The sequence below is a fragment of the Amblyraja radiata genome, chromosome 9 (genome assembly GCF_010909765.2).
Source record: "Amblyraja radiata isolate CabotCenter1 chromosome 9, sAmbRad1.1.pri, whole genome shotgun sequence".
Taxonomy (NCBI): Eukaryota; Metazoa; Chordata; class Chondrichthyes; order Rajiformes; family Rajidae; genus Amblyraja; species Amblyraja radiata.
Window position 1 is genome coordinate 18,090,239 of NC_045964.1, and position 19,326 is coordinate 18,109,564.

The 19,326-nt window shown below is 47.8% G+C and overlaps 1 protein-coding gene across 1 annotated transcript in view; it reads right to left on the reverse strand.

The window, feature by feature from the left end:
- Positions 1–19,326, reverse strand: part of LOC116976832 (kunitz-type protease inhibitor 1-like) — a 77,758-nt gene that overhangs the window by 9,973 nt on the left and 48,459 nt on the right. Inside the window, exons 3-6 of the mRNA XM_033026804.1 lie at positions 8,260–8,401; positions 6,031–6,201; positions 4,121–4,156; positions 2,709–2,834 (exon numbers count right to left, since the gene is read on the reverse strand). Of these exons, the coding sequence (XP_032882695.1) occupies positions 2,709–2,834; positions 4,121–4,156; positions 6,031–6,201; positions 8,260–8,401 (475 nt within the window). The remainder of the gene's footprint in view (positions 1–2,708; positions 2,835–4,120; positions 4,157–6,030; positions 6,202–8,259; positions 8,402–19,326) is intronic.

The following is a 19,326-nucleotide window of genomic DNA, read 5'->3' on the forward strand; positions in this document are numbered from 1 at the left end:
CGCCCCATGAGAAACCACAAATATACACTAAAAGGAAAATGTCAAAGGACTCCAGTAAAGACCAGCAACGATTTGGGTTGCATCAAATTAACGGAGGCAGACAGTCAAAGAATTGCAATGTTGTGGTGACCAGGTCGATTGATCACTTTGGGACTGAGTTTGAGACCTACTCTGCCAGGGTCCAAGGTGGAGTCTAGCTTTACGTGGTGAAGTAACAAGCAGCATTTGACACAAACCCCACGTGCTACATTTGACGGTCCTGAAAGAGCAGCAGTCTTCCATTGCAGCCAGGATCCTCCCTAGTCCTCATACAACAAAGATGTGAGGCAGCACGGTGGCACAGTTGTAGAGTTACTGCCTTACAGCGCCAGAGACCCGGGTTCGATCCTGACTACGGGTGCTGCCTGCACGGAGTTTGTACATTCTCCCCGTGACCTGTGTGGGTTTTCTCTGGTTTTCTCACACACTCCAAAGACGTACAGGTTTGTAGGTTAATTGGCTTGGTAAAATTGCAAATTGTCCTTAGTGTGTGTAGAACGGTGGTAGTGTGTAGGGATCGCTGGTCGGCGCAGAATCGGTGGTCCGAAGGGCTTGTTTCTGTGCTGTATCTCTAAACTAAATTAAACAAAGGCATACAAGGTACAAATGCTTCTCGCTTTCCTGCTCTTGTCACCCAGAGGTCTCTGTGCCATTACTGCTTCCAATTTATGTTTCGTTGCATCAGCCATTCTGCAAAATCACATCTGCTTCATTGATCGATATATTTAGAGGTCCTTCACATTTGCATCTCCTTATTTTAGTACCATTGTTCACTATTTTGACACGACAGAATCCTACACTGCCCCAGCTTTCCCTTCTCGTTGCTTGTATACATTGGCCAGCATTGAATTTCAGCTGCCATTATTAGGCCCTATTCAGAGGAGCATTTAAATTAATTGCTCACAAGTTCAAGTGTAATCAGGACCATTAAATCAGAAGTGGGTCCCCCAGTGTAGCCCTGGAGAAATGCAACATTTTTGGACATGTGGCTTTCAGGTGAGACGTTAAACTGAATTCACATTTGCCTGCTCATGGAGACATAGAAAATGCCACAAAATTATTTCAAGAAAGAGCACAAAAGTTATTTTGGTATTTTGGCGAACATTTATCCTTTGACCTGCAATCACAGGAACAAATTATTTGGACTGATGTGTCTTGCCAACATGTAGCTAAGCAAATCTAAAGTATTTTATGAGTTGTAGAATTGTTTTAGAGATCTTATGACCAAGAAATGTGCACATAAATGCAGGTCAATGTTTCTGGTTTCCCAACTTGTAGATTATCAGACTCACTGTATAATTTCTGAGTCTAATGTGAATCACTTGTGAATCCCACCACTTTTTTTGCATTGAGTTTCCACATCCAAATCATACTTGATTTAAGAGGAAAATTATAGTCCACTCCCAAGAACTACAAGGTGGGTGGTGGTGGTTGAGGACATCTTAGAACTTGCTTCTCCTGTGTTGTCCTGACTCCTTGAACAAGTGCTTTTTGTTTCCTGTCCACTGTCTGACTTGAATTGAAGTAGAAAGACATTGTTGAGAACTTTACAATAATGCACTATGAAATGGGGGGGTTCGCTGTTTGCCAACGGCAAGATTGAATAGACAGCACCTTCTCCATCGGAACTGATGATTTAGTCATTACCCAGGTAGTTGCAGAAATGATTATTCTCATGTTTTTTCCTGGTCACCAATGTCTGATTTTGACAATTTCCCAATAGAGCTGAATCCAGTCTAATGAATTGGACATTTCCAATACCTGTAATGGGACTGGTTTGATAAGGACCATTAGAACAATCCCCGACTACTGGACCTTCACCCCGTGCATAAGATGTCAATATAGTCATCAATGGTCTAAAACCCTTCTTAGTCTCATTCGGTATCTCAGAGCAATTTCCAGGGATTTTAAACACATTTAACCCATCTAATTATTCATAAAATCCCAATTTGCTCCCTTGTGAATACCGATGGGAATATTCAATCAGAGCAGTTATTGTGCTGATCTTTAGCTTCTAACCTAATTATCGCTCCTCTGCATTTCACTGATGTTCAATCCCACCCTCTGTGACGGTAACGTTTTGTTGGTCTACAATTCTTCACCTTTTCAGCTGTGCTTCTCCCCCCAGTACAGGTCCACCTCCGATTTTCCAGCACCCTTAGTTCCAGCATCTTTCTGGATTATCCGTTTGGCCAGACCAACATAGGTCACGGCTTCTGCGAGGATTCCAATGGCACTGGAATGGTTTGCCTAGGCCGCCGAGGGACCGAGATATCGGCCCACAAAATCAACCTCGGCAGTCGGCTATGGGAACGGATCTGCCAGGCCAGTGTTCCAGAACACATTAGCAAATCGACCCGCTGATCAACGCAGAAGTCCCGATGAGGTGGAGATCGGCCACCCTATCTGGCCCAGGCACCACATTTCCGGGGGGCAGGATCTCAAGTACGCTCCCGCAATTTTGTCCGGGTTAAAAGAGATGGTGGAAAATTGCTGCCAAAATAAGCCAGTAGAAAGGACTTCCATGATGAATTGTGTGACCCCCCTTCTGTGCAGTGAACATTTTATGAGTTGGAAAGAGCAGAGCATGCAAATAAAGGTATAAAAGGCAGAAGAAGGCTTCACACCCATGGCTACTTGTGCAAGGGTCGGTAGTAAGCTGTACTCACGGCGTCCACAATCAGACTCATCTGAGTTATCACTGCAATGTTTAGTTCGATCGCACTCCAGGCTTTCATCAATGCAACAGTTGTCTGCGCACTTGAACTGCAGTTCAGTGCATTCCCCCGTGCACTCTGAAGCGGAGGGAATGAACAAAAGGAACATGAGGGTGAGACGGGCGGGCAGAAATGGCATGAGTGACGAGGAATCCCAGCATAACGTCACCGCAGACCACCAAACATATCGAACCTGTTCCACTAGATCTCGCTGGCAAACCATGTCCATCCCAGTCACCTCATGGCTGTGTTTACCCCATCCAGTTGTTCAGGGCCTAAAGCATCCTGATGCCAGCAATAAGGTCTCAATGTCAGTGCTACAATCTGCCTACCCTGCGCCCCCTGACTCCATACTGCCAATTGTAGCTGCAACTGACTCCCCAACCTGCGACCTTCTACCGACTCCACACCCCGTGACCCCCGCCTGACACACCCTACAGTCCCCACCCTGTCACTGACCCTCCAACCCTCCCAAGGCACCTTAGACTCAAAGCCCACAAGCCCATTCTCTAAGTCCTTATTCCGTGCACAATTTGATCTCAATGTCATCCCCCTTTGGTAGCTACGTTTTTGGAGCAGAGCAGATATCAATCCCCCTTGCAACTGGGAGATCAAGAAGGCCTTGTCAGTCCCAGCATTGGGTTCAGCGAACTGGATCTCCCGGTTGCTAACCAATTTAACTCCGCTTCCCATTCCCATACTGATTAGAAATCTAACTGCCCCCCCACACCCACTCCCCTTCTCCCCACATCCCTCCATCGCACCTTAACTTCTACCTGGTGCCCGCCACCGCTACTTTCCTCCCTCTGGCTTCACAATCGCAACTCTTCAATCCTGTCTCACACCTTCTGCTCTTATCACTGGTCTTTGTTCCGACCATTTGCCTAACATGAACAATTGCCTTGCCTGTGACCACCTATTACCTGCCACGCTTTGTCCTTCCTCCCCTCTCCTCTTCCAGCTTTCCCCCTCCTCCTACAATCACTGAAGAAGAATCTCGACCTGAAACGTCACCTATTCATGTTCCCAGGATATGCTGCCTGACCTGCCGAGTTACCCCAGCACTGTGTGTCCTTTCATGTATTAACCAGCATCTGCACTTCCTTGTTTCTACATCTAAGATAGACTGCAACGGTATTTGTCTTGGTTCATTTGTGGGAATTTACTAATTGCAAGATTCGCACATTATGAAGAATGAATATATTTTAAAGTACTTTTCTCCAAAGTACGCTTTAAGATCAGGCTCGAAGGGCCGAATGGCCTACTCCTGCACCTATTTTCTAATTTCTAAGATGTGTATATACAAGCAAGTTCTCATTAGTCTGAAGAACTCGTGAAGATTCACACAAAGCAGTTTTACTCACGTGGCAAACCGGATCGGCCTGAAGACGTGGTTGCAACTGAAAGAGAGAGAAAGAAGATTAATTCCACATTTCCTTATGACATAGGAAACCATTCGGTCTATCAGGTCTTTGCCAGCTCTCAGAACAACCCCATTTCCCACCGCCCCCTCACCAGTTAACCAACCCAACCTGCATGTATTTGGGTTGAGGGAGGACACTGAATTACCCAGGGGAAACTCACAGGGTCATGGGAAGAACGCACAAAGTCCATACAGACAGCGCTGAAGGTCAGGATTGAACTTGGGTCACTGGAACTGTAAAGCAGCAGCTCTAACAACTGCACCATTAGTTCTCCTGCATCCATTTTGGGAAGAGCATCCAAAGAGTTGCAGCCTCCTCCATTACTCACTGGAATCCCTGCCGCATTCTCAAGAGTAACTGGGACCAGAAGCGCTCATGACTTGGAATGGAGAGGGTAGATGTGTAAAAAATCATGAGAGGGCATATTGGGTAAACGCAAAGTCTTTTGCCCAGAATAGGGGAATGAAGAACCAGAGGACATAAGTTTAAGGTGAGGGGAGAAATATTTAATAGGAACTCGAGGGATTTTCTTTACACAAAGGGTGGTGGGTATATGGAATGAGCTGCCGGACGAGGTGGATGAGGCAGGTACTAACTATCACAATGTTTAAGAAACATTTAGACAAGCACATGGAGAGGACAGGTTTAGAGGGATATGGACCAAACGCAGGCAGGTGGGACTAGTGGAGATGGGACATTGGTCGGTGTTGGCAAGTTGGGCCGAAGGGCTTGATTTCCACGCTGTATGACTATGTGGAATGGATAAGGTAGATGCGGAATAGATAGGATGGATGTAGGGTATTTTACGTAGAGATGGGGAATCAAGAACCATAGGTTTACAGTGAGAGGTGAAAGCTTTAATCTGAATCTGAGAGGCAACTTTTTCCACACAGACAGTAGTGGGTACATGGAACGAGCTGCCAGAGGAGTAAAAGACATTTGGACAGGTACATAGATATTGATCTGAGGTATCCAACACCTAAAATGAACAAAGTGCAATACAAATGGCATTCTCCTGGCCTTATGAAAAAAAATATTCGTCTGTCGTGAGCATTTTAAGTGACTGAAAGAAAATTGCAGTTTAGTTATGGGATCCTACTATTATCCATTTATTTAGTCCTCCCATTCCTTTGTCATTTTTTTGTCATTCATTGGTAGGGGGTAGTATTACACACGCACGAATGCATGCATGCACACACAGTGACCACTTGTCCCACTAATTGTGAGATGGCTAATCCTTCATGGGGTGGGCCTGAACCCTTCCTCATCTGAAGCACCACAAAACAAGTCTTTCCAGAGAGGGATGGAGCATCAAACCCTGGTTGATTTCCCCAAATTCCCAGGCTGATAGCAGGAGGCTGGCTAGTCATCCAGCATGGACCGTACATGAAGGCTCTCCTTCTCCAAGTATACGTATCTGTGCACATTCCATGTGGTCCTCCAGCTCAAGTACGGTGCGGGGAGGAGGTTAGTTTAGTGATACAATGTAGAGATAGGCCCTTCGGCCCACCAAGTCCGGGCCGACCATCAATGACCATATACAAGTTCTATCCTGCGCACCAGGGGCAATGTACAGAAGACAATTAACCTACAAATCTGCACATCTTTAGAATGTTGGAGAAAACCTACACGGTCACAGGGAGAATGTACCGTCAGCACCTGTAGTCAGGATTGAATCCGGGTCTCTGGAGCTGGAAGGCAGCAGCAGTACCGCTGCGCCATTGTGCCGCCCAGATTGTGAGCAAGGGAACGGCATTCCTTGGAAATGGACCCTTGGCACGCATTCAACATCCTGGGAAAAACAGCAAAGATGAGACACGAGCCACGTGCCCTCACAATAAGCCACTGACCTTTGACCCCAACACAGGCCTGTTGACACTCCTTCTGGTCCACAAAGTTGTTTTTGTTGCCCTTGCAGCCACCGTAGATGAAGTCCTTGCACTTCATTTCCTCGGCATTGTAATACCAGCGTGGGAAGGAACCGCGACAAGGCCCTACTTTGCGATCAGCATTGCAGTATTCTGGAGTGGGTGGAGACACAGGTTAAAAGCCACCGTGAGATAACGGTGAGGCGTTTAGTTTGGTATAGGTTAGAGAGACAGAGTTGAAACAGGCCCTGTGGCCATCGGAGTCCGAGCCGACCAGCGATCCCCATACACTAGCACTATCCTACACACTAGGGACAATTAACCTACAAACCTGAACGTATTTGGAGTGTGGGAGGAAACTGGAGATCCCAGAGAAAACCCACGTGATCACGGGAGAGAACGTACAAACTCCGTACAGACAGCACCCGTAGTCAGGATCGAACCCTGGTCTCTGGCGCTACGAGGCAGCAACTCTACCGCCGTGCCACCTACAGTTTCGTTGAACAAACTGTGATGAAGTATACCTCGTTACCCAGGAACCGAGGCTGGATAACAATGTCCATCAAGACTCTTTAATTCATGTAAAGCCTTCCAAGTAACTTCCTACACTTTAAACCCCTGTGCTAATCTAATCTTCCATGAAAAGCTGCAAAGATGTGCACTTCAATCAATTCCTATCTCCCTTTCTACAGATTCTACTGAATTGCATTTGTTACGGTATAATTTGTTACACTCTCCCCTTTCAGTGCCTTCTTGGTCTGTCACTGCCCAGTGCCCCACTGAGCTGTACAAAGCCACACATCCACCGACCAGCTCCTGTATACTTACAATTCTACAGCCTCGCTGTGCTAACTGCCCCCTCCTGCAGCCCCACGCCAGCCCAGCCCTTCCAACAACCCTGCCTCTCTCCCCACCACCCACCCTACTCAGCTCCCTCCCCTTCTCCCAGACCTTCCCGTGGTCCCAGTCATGGCCTGAGCTCTTCCGCTATCTTGCCCCTGTCTAGTCCCTCCCGATAGCTTCCCCCTCTAATCCTCAGCCCCACTCCTTGACCAGTCCCCCTCATGCCTCTGCCCAGGGGCTGCCTCCACAAGTGCCCAAGCCCCATTGTCCATTTCCCATCCATTATCCATCATCTCAATCTGGAGAACTTTAAAGGCTTTGCCGACTCATGTACTCTGATCTTCCACTACATAGTGAAAATAGCTCATCCATTTTTAAAAGGAAGCAACAATTCACCATTCTTATTTTGTGCATTTGCCCTCATGCCCTGGAGCCCCTTTTACACTTGACCCAGAATTGAATAAATTCCATCCGTGACCATCCTTCTCCCCCCCACCCTCCCCCACAAGCAGAATGTCACCAAGGCCACATGCAAGTTTAACACATTCTCTGCTTTCCAATCTTCTACAATGAAGGCTTCAAACTAACTGCTTGTAGGACACATAGTGCTGGAATAACTCAGCAGGTCAGGCAGCTTGTCTAGACAACATGGATAGGTTTTGGGTCAGGACCCTTCTTCAGACTGAATGTAGGGAGGGAGAAGACAGCGAGAAAAGGGGAGAGGGAGGACAAAGCATGGCATTGCAGGTGGACACAGGCCCGGGCGGTTGATAGGCTGATAGTGGGAATAAAGGCCAGAGATAAGAGCACAAGGAATGAGACAGGTTTGAAGACTTGCAAAGAGGGAGGAAAGTAACAGGAGGGGGTGGAGGCTGGAGGGTAGAAATAGACAAGAGTCCAAATGGGGCACAGGGGTAGGAGGGGAGAAGGGGTGGGACAGGGCGGAAAACAGTTAGAAGTTACGTAAATGATGATGCCAATATTGTGAGCAATCTTGGGCACCATATCTAAGGAAGGATGTGCTGGCCCTGGAGAGGGTCCAGAGGACGTTAGCAAGAATGATCCCATGAATGAGTAGGTGATGAGCATTTGCCAGCACTGGGCCTGTACTCCCTGGAGTTTAGAAGAATGAGGAGGCACCTCATTGAAACATACAGAGTAGTGAAAGGCTTGGGTAGAGTGGATGTGGAGAGGATGTTTCCACTAATGTGATAGAATAGGACTAGAGGTCATAGCCTCAGAATTAAAGGATGTTCTTTTAGAAAGGAGACGAGGAGGAATTTCTTTCGTCAGAGGGTGGTGAATGTGTGGAATACTTTGGCCTTATGACATGTTAACTGCTCGTTGGGTTTGGGAGAGCATGCTTACCCTCTGACTGCTCTGGCGAGAGGACGGTTATGGTTACATCGTCATTCGTCTTCTGCTTGGCTGTGTCTGTGACCGTCAGCTGTAAGGTGTAAACCCCCACCTTCAGGTTGGAAACCACCACCTCATCCCGATTTTTAGTCTTCTGTGGAGAAAACAAAGATATGAAGCCTTTGTACAAACTTGAACTGTTTTCTCTGGAACGTCAGAGACTGAGGGCGAGACTTGATGGAAAATTATAAGGAGCATGGATAAAGCAGACTGTCAGAACCTTTTCCCCCAGGGTGGAAATGTCAAAGACCAGAGGGCATAGTTTAGTTTTCTTTTTTTTAGTTTTAGTGCAAAGGTACAGAGCGTAAACAGGCCACTCGGCCCACTGAGTCCGTGCCGACCAGTGATTCCCGCACACGAACACTATCCTACACACAATCGGGACAATTTACAATTAAACCAAGCCAATTATCCTGCAAGCCTGTACGTCTTTGGAGTGTGGGAGGAAACCAGAGATCCCAGAGAAAACCCACGCAGATCACGGGAAGAACGTACAAACTCCCAGCAGACAGCGCCCCTGGTCAGGATCGAACCCGGGCCCCTGGCGCTGTAAGGCGGCAACAACAACGTGCTATTTTAAAGTGAGAGGAGCAAAGTTTAAAAATAATGTGCAGGGTAAGTTTTTCTTTTACACAGAGAGCGATAGGTTTGCTGGAACACACTGCCAGAGGTGGTGGTGGAGGAAGTTATGATATAGTGACATTCAAGAGGCTTTTAGATTGGCACAGGGAATGCAGGGAATGGATCACATATAGACATGGTAGATTAGATCAATTTGGCAACATGTTTAGCATAGATATTGTGGGCCGAAGGGCCTGTTGCTGCACTCTACACATGGGTAAGGGAAGACAGGAAGCGTTGAAAGTAATTGTCAGGCCAGGAGAGTGGAAATCTGTTGAACATCAGCACACTCTGTGTCAGCTGGGTTTATTGTCTTTGGGTGGGGACGATACACGTTCACTTCGTGAAGCAACCTTACGATGAAAATATTCATCATCCTGCTGAAAACACGAGAGCAAATGTTTGGGCAGCTGTTGGATTGTTTCCTCCGCACACACAGGTGTTAAACGGGCTTTATTTTATTTACAAAGTTGAGCCTTAAGAAGAGTTTGCCTCTCCCCTGTGATCACATATCAAATGTAGAATCAAGTGTAGAAATGCAGATGCAGCTTTACACACAAAAAAGAAGATACAAAGTGATGGGGTAACTAAGCGGTTCAGGCAGCCTTCCTGGAGAACATGGATAGGGACGTACACAAAAATGCTGGAGAAACTCAGCGGGTACAGCAGCATCTATGGAGCAAAGGAAATAGGCAACGTTTCGGGCCGAAACCCTTCGACGTTTTGGGTTGAGACCCCTCTACAGACCAAAGATCTTTGCTACAGGCTGATTGTACGGGAGTGGGGAAAGGAAGCTGGGAGAGTGGAGGGGCAGGACAAAGCGTGAGAGATAATGCGTGAATATAGGCGAAGGGGTTTTTAAAACTGGCAGATGGTTGGACAAAGGCCAAAGATGACAAACACGGAAGTTGTGAGACAAGAGGATTGAAGCGCTGTGAGTTGCAAAGCCAGAGGAAGAAATGTAGGTGGATGGAGAGGTCCAGTGCATTCAGAAAGTATTCAGACCCATTCACGTTTTCCACATTTTGTTACGTTACAGCCTTATTCTAAAATGGATTCAATTCTTTTTTTTTTAAATCATCAAACTACAAGCAATACCCCATAATAAAAAAGCGAAAACAGGTGTTTAGAAATTTTTGCAAAGTAATTAAAAAGAAATAACTGAAATATCACATTTACATAAGTATTCAGACCCTTTACTCAGTACTTTGTTGAGGCATCTTTGGCAGCGATTACAGCTTCAAGTCTTCTTGGGTATGACGCTACAAGCTTGGCACACCTGTATTTGGGTAATTTCTCCCATTCAGCTCTGCAGATCCTCTCAAGCTGAAGAAGGGTTTCGGCCCGAAATGTCGCCTATTTCCTTCGCTCCATAGATGCTGCTGCACCCGCTGAGTTTCTCCAGCATTTTTGTGTACCCTCTCAAGCTCTGTCAGGTTGTATGGGGGGCGTCAATGCACAGCTATTTTCAGGTCCCTCCAGAGATATTCGATTGGGTTCAAGTCCGTGCTCTGGCCGGGCCACTCTAGGACATTCATAGACTTGTCACGAAGCCACTCCTGCATTGTCTTGGCTATGTGCTTAGGGTCATTGTCCTGTTGGAAGTTGAACCTCCACCCCAGTCTGAGGTCCAGAACGCTCTGGAGTAGGTTTTCATCAAAGATCTCTCTGTACTTTGCTCCATTCATCTTTCCCTCGATCCTGACTAGTCACCCAATTCCTGCCACTGAAAAACATCCCCACAGCATGATGCTGCCACCACCATGCTTCATCGTAGGTTTGGTATTTGCCAGGTGATGAGCGGTGCCTGGTTTCCTCCAGACGTGACACTTGGCATTCAGGCCAAAGTTCAATCTTGGTTTCATCAGACCAGAGAATCTTGTTTAGGTGCCTTTTGGCAAACTCCAAGTGGGCTGTCATGTGCCGTTTACTGAGTGGCTTCTGTCTGGCCACTCTAACATAAAGGCCTGATTGGTGGAGTGCTGCAGATATAGTTGTCCTTCTGGAAGGTTCTTCCATCTCCACAGAGGAACTCTGGAGCTCTGTCAGAGTGACCATCGGGTTCTTGATCACCTCCCTGACCAAGGCCCTTCTCCCCCGATTGCTCAGTTTGGCCGGGCGGCCAGCTCTATGAAGAGTCCTGGTGGTTCCAAAGTTCTTCCATTTAAGAATGACGGAGGCTACTGTGCTCTTCGGGACCTGCAATACTGCAGAAATTGTTTTATACCCTTCCCCAGATCTGTGTCACGACACAATCCTGTCTTGGAGGTCTACAAAAATTCCTTCGTCTTCATGGTTTGGTTTTTGCTCTGACATGCACTGTTAACTGTTAGATCTTATATAGCCAGGTATGTGCCTTCCAAAATCATGTCCAATCATAATTAAATAGCATAATTCATCGGCTCAGGTTATACCAAATAGGATGGGGCGGTGGTGCTGCCTTACAGCGCCAGAGACCTGGGTTTGATCCTGACCATGGGTGCTGTCTGCATGAAGTTTGTACATTCTTCTTGTGACCACATGGGTTTTCCTCCAGTGCTCCGGTTTCCGCCCCACTCCAAAGACATACAGGTTTGTAGGTTAATTGGCTTTGGAATAGTGTGTACATTGTCCCTTGTGTGTTGGATTGTGCTAGTGTACGGGGATCGCAGGTTGGTGCAGACTCGGTGGGCTGAAGGGCCTGTTTCCGCACTGTATCTCTAAACTAAACTAAACTAAACTTCACAGGCAGCATTGCACTGAAGTGTTCTACTGTGGGAAAGGATCTACCAACTTGAACATAGTAATAACCCTGTCCCACGGTACGAGTTCATTCCAAGAGCTCTCCCGAGTTTAAAAGAAATCAAACTCGTGGTAAGCACGGAGAATGAACGTAGCGGGTACGTCGGAGCTCGGGGACGTCTCTTAGCGCTAACGGCAGGTACTCGGGAAGACTCGCTAATGACAGGTAAGCACGGGAAGACTCGTGAAGATTTTTCAACATGTTGAAAAATGTCCACGAGAGCCCCGAGTACCGACGAGTGGCCATTACCGTAAATCTCCGAGTTTGAATCAGGGCAAACTCAGGAGAACTCTTGGAATGAAGAGGCGGAGCTGTGATAATGACCACATGTGGGTGAGAGTTAGATCTTGGCCTGAACAATGGAAAGAATACTCGACGTATGCCAATATGTTGCGTTTCTGTGGAATATGTCGAACAGCTTACTTTACGGCAAGAAACCAAAGTGTTGGAGGAAATCCGCCGCATCTCTCGAGGGAAATGGACACAATGTTTTGGGTCAGGATCTTTCTTCAGACTGGTAAGCCTGAGGAGGGTGATGACCAGATACATCGTCTGTCCATTCCCTCCAGAGATGCTGCTTCACCCACTCGGTTCACCCAGTACTTTGTATTTTGCTCAAGTTCCCAGCACCTGCAATCTCTTGTGCTTCCAGTTTACTCATGGCCACCAGAGGGAGCAGTTAAACAGAAAGACGGGTCATCCAACAGAACAACACTCCATGAGTACTGAGGTGGGAGAATAAACCTGCAGTGAATGTATCAAAAAGCATTGAGGTATGTCCATTGGAAAAGTTTCATCCCAAGTGCACGACCAAGCAAATATTACCTGCAATTTAAAAGCAATAACCTGCAGATGCTGAAAATTGAATGTTAAAATAGAAATGATCAGGCATGATCCCAGCTGTTATCAGGCAACTGAGCCATCCCATCACCAACAAGAGCGCGGCCTTGACCTACCATCTACCTCATTAGATTACCTCGAATCACCTTTAATTGAATTTTACTGGACTCTATCTTGCACTAAACGGTATTCCCTTTATCCTGTATCTGTACACTGTGGACAGCTTCAACGGACGGGCAAGAACTGATGGAAAGAGCACTTCCAGGAACTCCACAACCGTGACAGCACAACTGAACCAAACATCACCCACCGCATCCCCCAGAGTCCCATCAGAGAAGTCATGGAAGAACCTCCCACTATGACAGAGGTTCAATATGCCATCAAGAGCCTTAATAACAAGGCCACCGGCCCAGATGGGATCCCAGTTGAGATCTTAAAGGAAGGTGGACTGGAGCTCCTGTACAACATCCACGTCGTACTCCTCAAGGTCTGGGAAAAAGAAGAACTTCCCTCAGAACTCAGGGAAGCTCTAATAGTGCATTTTCAAGAAGGGGGACAAGGCTGAATATGGAAACTACAGGGGCATCTCGCTCCTGTCAACAACAGGCAAAGTCCTTGCTCGTGTCCTCACAAACTGACTTCTACCACAGTCTGCGGAGGTACTCCCAGCATCAGAGTGTGGCTTCCTCCCATCCAGAGGTACAGCAGACATGATATTCACAGCATGCCAACTGCTGGGAAAATGCCGTGAACAAAGGCAGCCTTTGTGCATGGCCTTCAAAGACCTGACAGAGACTTTTGACTCGGTAGACTGCCAGACTCTTTGGAGCATACTATCAAGGTACGGTTGTCATTTCAAGTACATCAAAATATTGAGGCTTCTACATGATGGCATGTCGGTCACAGTGCTCAGCAACTGCGGCTCTGAGTCCGAGCCCTTCACTGTGGAAACGGGGGTCAAACAGGGATGTATCACCGCAGCCATCCTGTTTGTCGTCTTCACTGCTGCCATACTTCATCTCATTGGTGAAGAGCTGCCACAGGGGATCCCAATCGCCTACAGAACTGACGGTGGGCTCTTCAACCTTAATAGGTTGAAGGCCAAGAGCAAAGTCAGTAACACCGCCATCATGGAGCTTCAGTACGCAGACGACTGCGCCATTGCAGCACACTCTGCAGAAGACCAGGGCATCCTGAATGCCTTTGCCAAGGCATATAGAGCCATGGGCCTAGCCTTAAACATCAAGAAGATCCAGGTCCTCCACCCAACCAGCCGTCTACCCAGCCCACTATAAAAGTGGACGACACCACTCTTGAAAATGTTGACTACTTCCTTGGCAGCATTCTTTCCTCAAAAGCTGCTGCAGGTACAGGTCGGAAGTGGCATCGATGGGCACAGCTTGTGAACGGCCGGGGGGGGGGGCTGTGAAGGCTGAAGTTAGTGGGGCTGGCGATGGGCGCCGGCAGTGGTAAGCTTTGGCGCTGTATCTTCCGGCAGGAATGGCGTTGCTGGTCTCAGCCCTGTGGCTGTCGGGCGGGCGGCATGATCTGGGGACGGACCCTCAGGCCTGCGGGCGTCCGAGAGCGCCGCTGAGTCGAGGAGAGTTGGTGGGGAGGAGAGCGGTCTGGAGATGGTCAAGCTTGCGGTCCTTGGTGGTTAGGAGAGTGAGGAAGCGTTGATCAGAGGTGAGTCCCTGCCCCAAACCCCTCTTCCCCAGCTTACTCCACTCCCTCATACAATCAGTCTGCAGGGTCCCAGCCCGGAACATCACCTATCCATTCCCTCCAGAGATGCTGCCTGACCCCGAGTTACTCCAGCACTTTGAAGCGAGCAAGAAACAAAATGTGACAGAAAAGTGGCCGATATTCTCCTCGAGTGTGGAAGGACTACTACTCTTCTGGTCAAGGCCGTTCACGGAAAAGACCATTTGGCCCATCATTTCCATTTTAGATGCTAAATCGTCTGAACACACCTTCTCCCATTTCATGTGGACTGCCAGGTTTCATGAGCAAACTCTGGGGCTGCTGCTAAATTCAAATCAGGCACCAGGTCACGTCCCTCCAGGTTACAGTCTTAACGTGCCCTCATAAAGTGGCCACAAAGTGCTGGAGTAACTCAGCAGGTCAGGCATCATCTCTGGAGAATGAGCTACGTTTCAGGTCTGAACCCTTCTTCAGACTGAAAGTAGATGGGGGGAGGTCGGAAAAGAGCAGAGGCATAGCTTGAGGTGACACAGTGGTGCAACGGCAGAGTTGCTGCCTTATAACACCAGAGACCCGGGTTTAATCCTGACCTCGGGTGCTGTCTGTATGAAGTTTGTATGTTCTCCCTGTGACCGAGTGGCTTTTCTCCGGGTGCAGGTGTGTAGGTTAAATGGCTTCGGTAAAAAAAGTAAATTGTCTCTAGTGTGTAGGAAAGCGCTAGTGTGCGGGGATCACTAGTCGGCACGGACTTGGTGGACGAAGACCTGTTTCCACACTGCATCTCTAAACTAAAAAGCAGGTTTTGCAGACAAAATGTGTAGTAATGAACTGCAATGCCAGATAGGCACGAAGTGCTAGACTAACTCAGCTGCCTGACCCGCTGAGTTACTCCAGCATTTTGTGTCTTTCTTCAGTATACACCAGCATCTGCAGTTCCTTTGACACATTTTGTCATAAAATGGCAGCAGGCACGTATTCAGTGGTTACCAATGCTTCTTTGTACAAAGGGTATTTTTTTTAACCTCACTCTGCTCTCTCCCTGACTCACCTCCCCATTAACTTCCCGGAGCCTCTCCTGTCTGAGGAAACAAACAAGCCTTCTGATAAAAAAACGACAAGCACAGCCCATTGCCCGACACTGCATGCGCAGGCAGAGTCTGGCTCAAGTTGCAGCAGGTTACAAACCAAAGATCTTTGTTGCAAACCATCTCCTCCCGTGCAGGTTGGACTGGACGGGTTAGTTTTTCTTGCACCAATCAGAGTCAGTACACTCATCCTCCCCCCACTTTAATGGGAGCCCAATGACTCATCCTTCTCCAGAACTGAAAACTCCCGTTTCCTTTTATATGTGTTCACTCTGTAGGCGGTCTTGGAGAGGAAGAGTGGGGGGGAGTGTGACAAGCTTCTGCAGCAGGTATGCAAAGCACCTAAATAATGTTGCTAGCGTAACCAAAGCAGGGCTAACAACAAAAGTGAACAAGCTGATCAAAGAGCAGAGATAATAAACTATCCTCCACTTAGTCACCCTCCAAACGTCACCCATTCTTTCTATTAGTTTATAGTTTAGTTTAGAGATACAGCATGGTAACAGGCCCTTTGGTCCATCGAGTCCACACCAGCCATCCATCACCCGTTCACAATATTTCTAAGTGTAGGAACTGCAGATGCTGGTTTAAAATGAAGATAGACACAAAATGCTGGAGTAACTCAGCGGGACACACAGATCTCTGGATAGAAGGAATCGGTGACGTTTCGGGTCAAGACCCTTCTTCAGACTGGGCCAGGGGAGTGGGTGATACAGAGATAAGGAAGTGTAAGGTGTGAAAACGAGACAAGGGGGGAGGGGGTGATTAAGGAAAATGTAGAATAGATCATTGTTAGCTAGGAGAAGGTAACAACAAAGCAAACAGATAAAATGTAAGGGCGGACAGTCAGACTAGTCGCAGTACTGGGAAGGGGGGAGGGATGGAGAGAGATGGAAGGCAAGGGTCACTTAAAGTTAGAGAAGTCATTATTCTTTCTATCCTGAGATGCTGCCTGTCCGCTGAGTTACTCCAGCATTTTGTGTCCATCTCCATTTTGATTACTAGGCCACTCTTGCCGTTCTCACTGAAAACAACTGCTCTGCCAACTTCCTCACAACCTGACATTAACATTTAATTTCCTAAATTCAACCTCTGAGAATTACCAGCTTGATTTCATTTTTAATTAAGATAAGGTCCCATTATTTGGATTCGCTTAGCTTACTTTGGAGATACTGTGTGGAAACAGCCCCTTTGACCCACTAAATCCATGCCGATCAACATTCACCCACTCACATTAGTTCTATCCTGTACACTAGGGACAATTTACTGCAGCCAATTAACCTACAAACCTGCGGGTGTATGGAACATGAGTGGAAACCGGTGCACCCAGGAAAAATCGACGTGGTTACAGGGAGAAGGTACAAACTCTGTACAGACAGCACTCATAGTGAGGATCAAACCTGGGTCTCTGGCGCCGTGAGGCAGCAACTTTACAAGAGTCAAGAGAGGAAAATGCCTAACCCTAACCCTAACTTGCGCCCCTTCCAGAGCTGCCCACGGCTGGAGCCGCTTTGGGACCGGCTGCGGGCTCCGTACATGTGGCCCCACAGCGCATCCACCTCCGCGAGCATGCCCTTCTGGTGGTGATGATGGAGCAGCACTGCCCCCTGCACGCCGCCTGGGCCGCCTTTAGCACCACTATAGCGCCAGCTCCGTCATACCGCCCGCATGCTTTCTGCAACATCAGCCTACCGACAGCCCAACCGACCACTTGCACCACCTACCGGAGGCCCAGCCCAATGCTCACCACCCGCTGGAGGCCCGGCTCGAACGACCGCTCTCACCACCCACTGGAGGCCCGACCCGACCGACCGTTCTCACCACCAGAGAGTTTTATTGTCATGTGTCCCAGATAGGACAATGAAATTCTTGCTTGCTGCAGCACAACAGAATATGTAAACATAATACAGATCAGGAGATAAAAGTTCAGTGTGTCTATACACCATAGACCATATATATACACAATAAATAAACAGATAAAGTGCAATAGGTTGTTACAGTTCAGAGTTTGTTTGATGGCGAGTTTAATAGCATGATGACTGTGGGAAAGCAGCTTTTCCTGAACCTAGATGTTCCAAATTTCAAGCTCCTGTACCTTCTTCCCGATGGAAACGGAGAGATTAGTGTATGGCCAGGATGGTGTGGATCTTAGATGATGTTGGCAGCCTTTTTGAGGCAGCGACTGCGATAGATCCCTTCGATGGTGGGGAGGTCAGAGCCGATGACGGACTGGGCAGTGGTCACAGCTTTCTGCAATCTTTTCCGTTGCTGGATGTTCAAGTTACCGAACCAAGCCACGATGCAACCAGTCAGCATGCTCTCTACTGTGCACCTGTAGAAGTTCGAGAGAGTCCTCCTTGACATACAGACTCTCCGTAATCTTCTCAGGTAGTAGAGGCGCAGATGTACTTTCTTTATAATTGCATCAGTGTGCTGGGACCAGGAAAGATTTTTGGATATATGCAAGCGCAGGAATTTGAAGTTCTTGACCCTTTCCACCATTGTCCCGTTGATATAAACGGGATTGTGGGTCCCTATCCTACCCCTTCCAAAGTCCACAAACAGTTCCTTGGTTTTGCTGGTGTTGAGAGCCAGGTTATTGTGCTGGCACCATTTGGTCAATCGGTCGATCTCACTTCTATACTGACTCATCACCATCAGTAATTCGTCCCACAACAGTGGTGTTGTCGGCGAACTTGATGTTGGAGTTCGCACTATGTCCGGCTACGCAGTCATGAGTATAGAGTGAGTACAGCAGGGGGGTGAGCATGCAGCCTTGAGGTGCTCCCATGCTGATTGTTATCGAGGATAACACATTTCCACCAATACAGACAGAATGTGGTCTGTGGATGAGGAAGTCGATCCAATTGCAGAGGGATGCGCAGAGACCCAGATCCGAGAGCTTGGTAACCAACTTGGAGGGGATAATGGTATTAAACGCCAAGCTGTAGTCTATGAATAACAGCCTGACATATGAGTTTTTTGTTGTCCAAGTGGTCCAGAGCGGAGTGGAGAGCCAGTGAGATCGCATCCACAGTTGATCTGTTGTGGCTGTAAGCGAACTGCAGTGGGTCCAGGTTCTTGTCGAGGTAGGAGTTGATATGCACCATAATCAACCTCTCAAAGCACTTCATCACCACAGACGTTAGTGCCATTGGTCAATAGGACAGATGGCACAATGGGCTAAGTGTTCGGCTGGCGACCGGAAGGTAGCCGGTTCGAATCCCGCTTGGAGTGCATACTGTCGTTGTTTCCTTGGGCCAGACACTTCACCCACCTTTGCCTGTGTGTGAATGTGTGTGAGTGATTGGTGGTGGTCGGAGGGGCCGTGGGCGCAGATTAGCAGCCACGCTTCCGTCAGTCTGCCCCAGGGCCTGTACTCGCTGGAGCTTAGAATAATGAGGGGGGGACCTCATTGAAACATACCGAATAGTGAAAGGCTTGGATAGAGCGGATGTGGAGAGGATGTTTCCATTCGTGGGAGAGTCTAAGACCAGAGGCCATAGCCTCAGAATTAAAGGACGTTCTTTTAGGAAGGAGATGATGAGAATTTTATTTAGTCAGATGGTGATGAATCTGTGGAATTATTTGCCACAGAAGGCTGTGGAGGCCAAGTCAATGGATATTTCTAAGGCAGAGATAGATAGATTCTTGATTAGTACCAGTGTCAGGGGTTATTGGGAGAAGGCAGGAGAATGGGGTTAGGAGGGAGAGATAGATCAGCCATGATTGAATGGCGGAGTAGACTTGATGGGCTGAATGGCCTAATTCTGCTCCTATCACTTATGACCACATGCACCTCCTCTAACGTCATCCACTGCATTTGTTGCACCCAATTTAGATGCCTTTATATCGGCAGGACCAAGACTCGACAATAGTTTTGCTGAACTTGGTCTGCTGAGGCCTGCGGGATCTCCCGGTTGCTAACCATTTTAACTCTCCTTCCCATTCCCAAACTGACCTTTCTGTCCTGCCTCCTTCATTGCC